This window comes from Convolutriloba macropyga, chromosome 10, assembly GCF_964194025.1.
Source record: "Convolutriloba macropyga chromosome 10, txConMacr16.3, whole genome shotgun sequence".
Taxonomy (NCBI): Eukaryota; Metazoa; Xenacoelomorpha; order Acoela; family Convolutidae; genus Convolutriloba; species Convolutriloba macropyga.
This window is the reverse complement of record NC_134477.1, coordinates 28938926-28949201: the sequence shown is the minus strand read 5'-3', so window position 1 is coordinate 28949201 and position 10276 is coordinate 28938926. Positions and strand designations below refer to the sequence as shown.

The 10276-nt window shown below is 37.5% G+C and overlaps 1 protein-coding gene across 1 annotated transcript; it reads right to left on the bottom strand.

The window, feature by feature from the left end:
* Positions 1-7044: 7044 nt before the first annotated feature.
* Positions 7045-10003, bottom strand: LOC142347979 (uncharacterized). Its single transcript, XM_075399146.1, has 2 exons — positions 7267-10003; positions 7045-7082 (listed from the first exon to the last, which is right to left on the bottom strand). Exons 1-2 carry the CDS (start codon positions 10001-10003, stop codon positions 7045-7047), a joined length of 2775 nt encoding a protein of 924 aa, XP_075255261.1.
* Positions 10004-10276: the final 273 nt, after the last annotated feature.

Sequence of the window (10276 nt, the reverse complement as noted above, 5' to 3'; positions counted from 1 at the left end):
TTTCAAACTGTTGTTTATTTTACTATAATTCAAAATCAAACCTTTGAAGACCGTTAGAGATTTAGGGAATTGCTACTATGTTTTGCAAAAATTATCAAAAAACTTTCTAAATCGTAGAAAACGTAACAGCAATGAGATTGCTTGACAAATCTTATTCAAAAACTTCTTTTAAAGCTAGCGACTTGTTCTAAAAACAAGACTTCAAAAAATTGTGGTTTATTTTACTATAATTGAAAATTAAACCTTTGAAACCATTGAAGAATTTAGGAATTGCTACTACGTTTTGCAAAATTTGTCAAAAAATTTTCGAAACCGTAGAAAAAGTAACAGCAATGAGAATGCTTATTTAGGGCTTTATTTAAAAGCAGCGAAAGGCACCTGGTTAATTGGTTGAAAACTTTAACCCAGTTTCCCAGAATACTATTTGCCTCAATTTGAAAGACTCTAGAAACTAAAAAAAACGCGATGACTTTAACCTGCCACTACGAGCTGCCATCAAGCGACCCTGCCAAATAAAGTGGACAATCTGTTCCCTTTTCCTATTGAAATTTACAAAATGTATATTAACACACACAAAAAAGACCTTACCGTAGAGGGATGTGAATACAAAGGTTTGATCAAATTGCTTGCTAATTTTAAAATGTCTGTGCTTTGTTAACAAATTTCACAAACCAGCACCATATTATGTAAAAGTAGGGGAGCTTGCTCGTAATAGGATTTTATAATTCAAATTATAACCTCCTCCGTCCATGAAAAACTTTCCGGACTTCAATTCCACCACCGAAAGGGCCAATGAAACTAAATCTGCTTTTTTCAGGTACTTTTTATGTCTTTTTGTATTAGATAAATCCCTGACAGAAACCATTCGGGAGCGAGAGTAATAAAATAGTTCGAAAGATTTTTCGTAGAGGGCAGAGAGAGTGATTCCATTGCTGATTCGAACTGAAATGATAGTAAAAATGATCGGTTGTTAACCGAGATTTCATTACATATGGATAGTTGAAAAAATTGCTGAGGTTTTTCAGAAAAAGTTGGATTGGCATCGATAAGAAGCTTGTAGAAAGTAAAAGTGTAGCGAATAGGAAATACCGATTGTTCATCAAATTTACTTTTGAGATATGGTAAACAATTGGTGAAAAAATTATTTTCCCCGAAAAATCTTTCAAATTTGGAAAAAAATGGCTTCAGTTAAATTAACTACGGCGCTGAAGAATTCATTTTTGGTAAATCATTTTCTTCCACCATTACGTCATACAATTTTTCATTGAACTGCAATCGGAATTTCGTCGGTAGGGAATTAAAATTTAGCTGTAGCTGGAAAAACTTGCATACAATACGAGGATGGATCGATGGTGCTTTGTTTTCAATGCAACAGATGTTGCTCCAATATCACGCCTTTTATTCAGAACACTATTTCAAGCTTGAAACATGAGAACTAATTTTATTCGTTTGTTTTAATGTCAGGTAATTCAAGTTTTAGGCGTCTTCAACTGTTGTTCTTTAATCAGTGCACCGTTTTCTGGAGTGAAAATGATACAAAAATGACTCGTTCAAAATTTCCAGTTTACAAAAATTGTTGTATATTTGATTATAATTGAAAATTAAAGCTTTGAAGACCATTAAAGGTTTTGGAAATGCTACTACTTTTTGCAAAAATTGTCAAAACAAGTAGAAAAAGTAACAGCAATGAGATGGTTTGACAATCTTTATTCAAAGCCTTTATTAAAAGCTAACGAAAGTTACGTGGTAAATTACTTAAAAGGTTCTAGGCGTCTTCAATTGTTGTTTCTTAAAATATCGCAAAACAAATCACGAGGGTTCTAGGCGTCTTCAACTGTTGTTTTTAATATATCGCAGAGCACCGATTTCTGGAGTGAAAGTGATTAAAAAACGACTCGTTCTATGTTTCCAATTTCAAAAACTTGTAGTCTATTTGACTATAATTGGAACTTAAACCTTTGAAGATTATCAGAGATTCTGGGAATTCTTACTATGTTTTGCGAAAATTGTCAAAACACTTTCTAAATCGTAGAAAAGGTAACAGCAATGAGATTGTTTCACAAATTTTATCCAAAGCCTTCATTTAAAGCTAGCGAAAGGCACGTGGTTAATTACTTAAAGGGTTCTAGGCGTCTTCAACTGTTGTTTTTTAATATATCGCACAGCATCGATTTCTGGAGTGAAATTGATAAAAAAATGACTCGTTCTGAATTTATAATTTCAGAAAATTGTGGTATATTTGACAATAAATGAATCAAAACCTTTGAAGACCACTAGAGATTTTGGGAATTGCTACCATGTTTTGCAAAAATTGTCAAAATATTTTCTAAATCGTAGAAAAAGTAACAGCAATGAGAATGTTTGACAAATTTTTTTCAAAGACTTTATTTAAAGCTAGCGAAAGGCACGTGGTTAATAATTTAAAGGGTTCTAGGCGTCGTCAACTGTTGTTTTTTAAAAAATCGCATAACAAATCACGAGGGTTCTAGGCGTCTTCAACTATTTTTTTCTAATATATCGCATAACACCAATTTCTGGAGTGAAATTGATAAAAAAAATGACTCGCTCTAAGTTTCCAACTTCAAAAATTGTGGTCTATTTGACTATAATTGAAAATTAAACCTTTGAAGACTATTAGATATTCTGGGAGTTGCTACTATGTTTTGCAAAAATTATCAAATATTTTCTAAATCGTAGAAAAAGTAACAGCAATGAGAATGTTTGACAAATTTTTCTCAAAGCCTTTATTTAAAGCTAGCGAAAGGCACGTGGTTAATTACTTAAAGGGTTCTAGGCGTCAACTGTTGTTTTTTAAAAAATAGCATAACAAATCACGAGGTTCTAGGCGTCTTCAACTATTGTTTTCTAATATATCGCATAACACCAATTTCTGGAGTGAAATTGATAAAAAAAATGACTCGTTCTAAGTTTCCAACTTCAAAAATTGTGGTCTATTTGACTATAATTGAAAATTAAACCTTTGAAGACTATTAGATATTCTGGGAGTTGCTACTATGTTTTGCAAAAATTATCAAATATTTCCTAAATCGTAGAAAAAGTAACAGCAGTGAGAATGTTTGGCAAATTTTTTTCATAGCCTTTATTTAAAGCTAGCGAAAGGCATGTGGTTAATTAGTTAAAAACTTTAACCCATTTTCCGAGAATTTTATTTGCCTCAATTTGAAAGACTCTAGAAACTAAAAAAAACGCGATGACTTTAACCTGCCACTACGAGCTGCCATCAAGCGACCCTGCCAAATAAAGTGGACAATCTGTTCCCTTTTCCTATTGAAATTTACAAAATGTATATTAACACACACAAAAAAGACCTTACCGTAGAGGGATGTGAATACAAAGGTTTGATCAAATTGCTTGCTAATTTTAAAATGTCTGTGCTTTGTTAACAAATTTCACAAACCAGCACCATATTATGTAAAAGTAGGGGAGCTTGCTCGTAATAGGATTTTATAATTCAAATTATAACCTCCTCCGTCCATGAAAAACTTTCCGGACTTCAATTCCACCACCGAAAGGGCCAATGAAACTAAATCTGCTTTTTTCAGGTACTTTTTATGTCTTTTTGTATTAGATAAATCCCTGACAGAAACCATTCGGGAGCGAGAGTAATAAAATAGTTCGAAAGATTTTTCGTAGAGGGCAGACAGAGTGATTCGAACTGAAATGATAGTAAAACTGATCGGTTGTTAACCGAGATTTCATTACATATGGATAGTTGAAAAAAGTTTTTCAGAAAAAGTGGGATTGGCATCGATAAGAAGCTCGTAGAAAGTAAAAGTGTAGCGAATAGGAAATACCGATTGTTCATCAAATTTACTTTTGAGATATGGTAAACTATTGGTGAAACAATTATTTTCTCCGAAATTTTCAAATGACCCTTTTATCGGAAAAAAAATGGCTTCAGTTACTTTAACTCGCGCGCTGAAAAATTCATTTTTGGGAAATCACTTTCTTCCACAATTACGTCATACAATTCTTCATTGAACTGCAATCGGAATTTTGTCGGTAGGGAATCATAATTTAGCTGTAGCTGGGAAAATTTGCATACAATACAAAGATGGATCGATGGTGCTTTGTTTATAATGCAACACATGTTGCTCCAATTTCACGTCTTTTATTCAAAACACTATTTCAAGCTTGAAACATGAGAACTAATTTTATTCGTTTGTATGAATAAATGCACAAGCATAATCAATTGACATAAATTTGTTATTTTAGGGAGCAAAGATTGTCTTGAGCAAAAGCTTAGTTTTTCAAACTCGTTTCTCATTTTAAAACTTATCATGGTAAGATTTCTCCTTTTTAGAGTTATAGAACTCTGAACCCAACTTTGTAATTCGATTTATACCCTCTGTTGTATAACTTTTCTATCAGCTCTCAAAATGAGTTTAGCTCTCTGGGTAATTTTTTCGCTTATCAGCAGTATCTTCATTGGTGCTTTCGTTACATATTTGGCTGTCATCATCGACAACAGCAGAGATGATATCAACATGTTACGTAATCACGAAATGGAGGATGAACCCGACAACGGTTACGTAACATCGCCATCCGCGCAAAATGATGACGTCAGAAGCGCATCTGTCAGAGGAAGTTTCCGTAGTAGTCAAGGACAAACGAACATGGCTTTTGTTTGCGATACTGAAATTGATAGAAGAACAGAGCATAACAGTGTTGAAAATGCGAGAGCATATAACACTTGGGAATTGGATTCGAAAGGTGTTCCTTATCGTGTTGTGGGAACACATTTGATTTAATATCTAGTTTACTTGTGCAATTTGAATGATATTTTTTTGCCAGTCAATGGAAAAATGTAGTGTCTCTACTACTTACAAATTCTTTTTGGATCTATTCTGCCCCCTCCCCGTGTTCTTTTTGCCCCCATAACAATTTATGTGTTGTTACATAGCACTTAATTATGCAAACATAGCACATGCACCTTTTCCGTTTGTGCCCTCAGTACGTTATGCGCTCCGTTATATTTCCAGTAAGCTGGGAAGAGGGGGGATAGATCCATAAATTTTTTACTTGAAGGTATAAAGATTTTTTGACACAACTTTTAATTTTAACTTCATGAGGTCAGAGTTCGAGGTTCCAGACCGCAAAGACACCAGCTCCCGGCACTTCGATACTCCCACTTGAACTGACATTCTCCGTTGTTCCAAATAAGCATTCGAAAAACTGACAACGTAAACCCCCTGTTTTCACGCAATTTCACCCCCAAAAATCATAACCGACTAATATCGGAAGAATTGCTCCCGAATGATTAGTGAGAGCTGCAGCAGGCCCGCTCAGTCAGAGGGGGGCGGACGAAAGGTGTCACATTGACCGCCTTAAGTATACTCAGGAAATCATTTTGCTTATTTGAATTAATAATGATGATACAAGCGTTTAAGATAAATAAATCAGTTCTCAGTTTTTTAGTTTTTTGTGTGTTGAAATTCGACTGCTTTTCTTTGCTTCCTTTTGTTTTGTCACTTCTTCTCTTAACCATTGAAGGTCTGTTTCGGGCAAAGATCCATAATAATGCATAGATGTTCTCTAATTAATTGGGCATCAATGATGTATTGATGACATAGCCGGCCCCATTTGCAGGATTGCAATGAATAGTAAAGTAAGTCCATAAAATTAAAGACAATTCTTGATTGAAAATGCAAACTTGGTGACCCATTAACAAAGAAACAAGCTTCGAGATAAACGAATAACTGACGTTACGCAAGAAAATCAACTTACGGATTTCAATGAACGTTTTCGCGAAGATAAACGAAGTACGTGAGAATAAGCGGTTAAAAAGCGTAATAAACCGATAAACGCAAAAAAATAAAGTAAACATTTCGCAAAACTGCGGATCCGCAGAAAATTTAATGAGGAGGTCAAAATATAGATGTCCGAATGCTCTGAGGGGAGTAACAGGTTGCTACGGTGTAGCAATTTTTCTACCCGCGCAGAAAAAGCAGAATTTGAGTACAAATTGTCATGGAAAAATTGTTCTTTTCCTAATACCAGAACTTACAAAGAGGCCAACCTTGTAAATTAGTGTTTGAATCAATGATAAAAATTAGTCAGCTAGAACTTTGCTTAATTTAACAACAGGGCGAATTTTTTCCCCAAATGCGGTTTCTAGTTTAACGGATCTGACAATTTGGTCCGAACTAGGATATACTTCAATGACTTTGGCCAGTGGCCAAAGACCTCGAGGCGCGAAATCCTCTAAAACCCAAACTAGATCGCCTACTTGTAAATTCGGACAACCTTTAGTCCATTTCGAACGTTTCTGCTGGTTTGGGATATATTCTCTAAGAAATCTGTTCCAGAAGTGTTCGGCCAAGTGTTGTGAAGTTCTCCAAGACTTTGAGATTGTAATCTTTCTCTCGGAAAAAACACCAGGTGGAAAATTAACAGTGGGTCTGCCCAAAAGAAAATGGTTTGGTGTTAGGGGAAGTGGATCATTAATGTCACTCGAAGTGTATGTGAGGGGATGAGAGTTCATGTTAGATTCTATTTCGCAAGTGAAGGTAGACAACGTTTCATGTGTTAGTGTTCTTGATCCAATGACCTTGTACAAAGACAATTTGAACACCTGAATTAACCTTTCCCAACTGCCACCAAAATGTGGTGCAAGGGGAGGATTAAACTTCCATTCAATTTCAATATCAAGAATATGGAGTTTTGAGGCAAATTCCTTTGATGCTCTGAGTGCTTCGATACCTTTCTTTAGTTCCGAACAAGAGCTGACAAAAGATTTCCCGTTGTCGGAGAGAAATTTTTTTGGCTTTCCGCGGCGACTAATGAATCTGCGGATGCAATTCATTGTTGAGTCTGTAGACAGGTTTTCTGCTATCTCCAAGTGAACTGCTCTTACCACCAAGCAGGTGAACAGAATTACGTAGCGTGTAGCGTGTCTGCCGCATTGAGATACGGGGAAAGGACCTATGAAGTCGAGTCCTGTCGTCGCGAAGACAAAGTGGTGCTCACTTGGTAACCGCTCGCATGGTAGATCAGACATTTGAGGTTGCTGGATTTCCTGTATCATTCGCCGACAAGGAATGCATTGGCGGACTGTCTGCCTAACGACAGCTCGGCATTTCAAAATCCAATAGTATTGCATAAGGAGGCAGCGCGTTTGTTCAACTCCTGAGTGAGTGTTAGTAAGGTGAAAATTTTTGATGAGCAGCTTCACAATTGGGTTTAGACCATCCAGAATGATAGGGTGTCGGGCAGTCTCTAAAACCATTGCCTTGGACAACCGACCTTTGGCGCGGAGCTGATCATTATTGTCAACATACGGACAAAGTTCTTTCAAACGACTTGATGCTGAAATTTCCTTTCCCTTACGTAGAGCAGATATTTCGTCTGCAAAACTTTCAATCTGCGATACCTGGATCAGATACCTGTACGCAAAAGTATGATGAGAGAGAGCCAAACGTTTGCTTCGCTTCTTGCAAAGGTCGCGGAAAAAGAAGCAGTACGCAGTCACTCTTATCAACCGATTCCAGTTGCTAAAACGTGTAATATCTATTACACACCCTTCAGTTGACGGTTTAGGGGCTTCCATTGGCTGTATTGAGAATACCAGTGGGTTATGCTTCAAGAGATCTTGACAAGGCCACTCTTTTTCTTCGGAGCGGAGAAATGATGGTCCACTTAACCAACGAGAAGTTGCATTCATCTGTCGAACCTCATAGCCTCTTGAGCCGTCATCAGCGGGATTATCAGAAGAGGCGACGTAGCGCCAATTGAGAGATGAAGAAACGTCGAGAATCTTCGCTAGTCTATTGGCAACGAAAATTCGATGCCGCATTTCTGGAGTTCTCAACCAATGGAGTACAGTTGTACTATCCGACCAGAAAAAGTAATTTCCGATTTCCAAATCTTGCTGTTCTTTGATAAACTGAGCTAATTGCGCGCCATACACTGCCGCTTGCAACTCCAGGTTTGGAATAGTCATCCTCTTGATCGGAGCTACTCTGGCTTTGCCCATCATGAACACTACATCAACTGTTTTATCAACGTACTCAGTTCTTAGATAAGACACTGCTGATAGAGCATACTCTGAAGCGTCTGTGAACGTGTGAAGAGCTGTTGACTGAATTTTCGTGTTTCTACGGAAGAGAGCACGTCGAATGCTGATATTCTGATAAGTTGGAAGTTCGTTTTTGAATTGGAGAAAGTCTGGGAACTGCTGAACGTCCAGAGGTGCGTCCCATTGTGGACCTTTATTCCAAATCGCTTGCAATATTTTCCTCACTCTGATTGTTAAAGGGGCTATAACGCCAAGGGGATCAAAATGTGAGGCGACGAACTTTAAAAGTTTCCTCTGTGTTGTGAATTGATCATTGGGGAACCTTCTGAAAAGCCTTTTGTCAATTATGTACTCGTCCGTGCTCGCGTTCCACGGTAAACCCAAAACTTTTTGAGGTTGAGGTGATGGTAGATCAGGCTTCAAAAGATTTTCGTTTGCGACGTTTTTCAAGAAATCGTCTGAATTAGAGTTCCACTTTGTGAGGTTGAAACCACCAAGTGAAAGACACTCTTTGGTGCTGTTCATAACGTTTACAGCACTTTCAACGTCTGCTGTCGAGATATATAGGTCATCCATGTAAACATTACGCTCAATGACGTGCAAAACTTGAGGAAATTTGTCCTGATTGTCACGTGCTGAACGACGAAGAGCGTAGGACGCTATGCATGGGGAAGATGTTGCGCCGAAGATATGACGTGTGTATTGATACTCTTCGATTTTGCCATTGTGACTCCAGAGAAACCGAAGAAACGCACGATCAGAGGGAGCAACTTTAATTTGCATAAACATTTGCTCAATGTCTGCTGAAATTGCCACTTGTTGCTCGCAGAATCTTAATATGACTCCCACAAGATTACTCAACAAATCGGGTCCCTTCAAAAGGTTTGAATTCAAGGATTGACCTTGAAAAACACTGGATGCATTGGTGACTCTCCTGATTTTTCCGGGTTTGTTTTCATTTGAAACAGGATGAAGAGGAAGATAAGAACATGCTGTTTCTTTGTCTGTAGCTGGATCAACTTTGACAACATAACCATTTTGAAGATCTTTTTGGAGCGTCTCCTCGTACTTACTTTGTAGATCTGGTTTTGTTGAGAGTTTTTTGTTTAATTGCTTTAACTGTTTTTCTGCTAGCCATCTGTTGTTTGGTAAATTGGCGTTTTCCTTCCAAAGAAGGCCTATTTCGTAGTGACCATCGGAAAAGTTTGTAGTCGACTCAAGGATTTGCAGAGCTTTTTCATCATTTTTAGACATAGCCCTTTTTGATGAAGCTATACCGTAGTTCTCAATTTTCATCCACTGTTGTACTTTTGTGAAAAGTTCATTGTCTAGATGAGGATGAGAGTTGATTTGTGTTTTGAACACTGGATTCTGTTCGTCTGCTGTGACGCTAGTTTTACCTGCACATGTCCATCCTAGAGGAGTTTCTACAGCCCAGGGCGTGTTTTTTGGGCCTTTAATTACCTTACTGTAATGGATCAGTTCCAGATTGTCGATGCCGATGATTATTGAGACTTTATTTTCATCAACATTAGGGAACGAAATGTGATTGAGGTGTTCAAATTTCTTGCAAAGCTTGTTCAGCTCATTAGTGTTAACAGGGTTCATATTCAAATCGGGTACTGCCAAGACTTCGTTTACAAGGACTGGTGTCTTATTAGACTGATAAGGTTTAATTTTTAAAGACACTAGAGAACAATCTATTTCTTTTGTTGTGTGGTAGCCACTAATAGGCATCTTGCCAAAAGTGTTCAAGTCAATACCTACAATCAGAGCTGCGGATTGGAGGAGGAGGCTCTGGCAACTTCCGTTGTCAAGATAAGCATATGTCTCAAACGTTTTCTCCCCGTTAGACAGTTGAACTGGTAAGAAAGCAACTTGACCTGTGCCATGCAGTTGAACCGATTTAACTGTTGAAGAGGGTCGGATTGCTTGATTTTTTGCAATGAAGCTTTCATGGAGCATTGTGTGGTGCTTTTTGCCGCAGTCTGCAGAGCGACAAGCATTTTTTGATGTGCATTGTTGTACATGGTGACTACCAAAACAGTTGAAACATATTTTCAATTTTTTCACGTGTTCTCGTCTATCGAGCGGAGACAGATCTTGGAAATGAGAACATTTGTATAAATACTGACAGCTACCGTTGTTTGGACAAACGAAACCTTTCGCAGAGCTTGGTTGAAAGCTATTTGACGGGTTTGTGCGTTGATCCTGGTGTGATCTGTTGGACAGACGGTT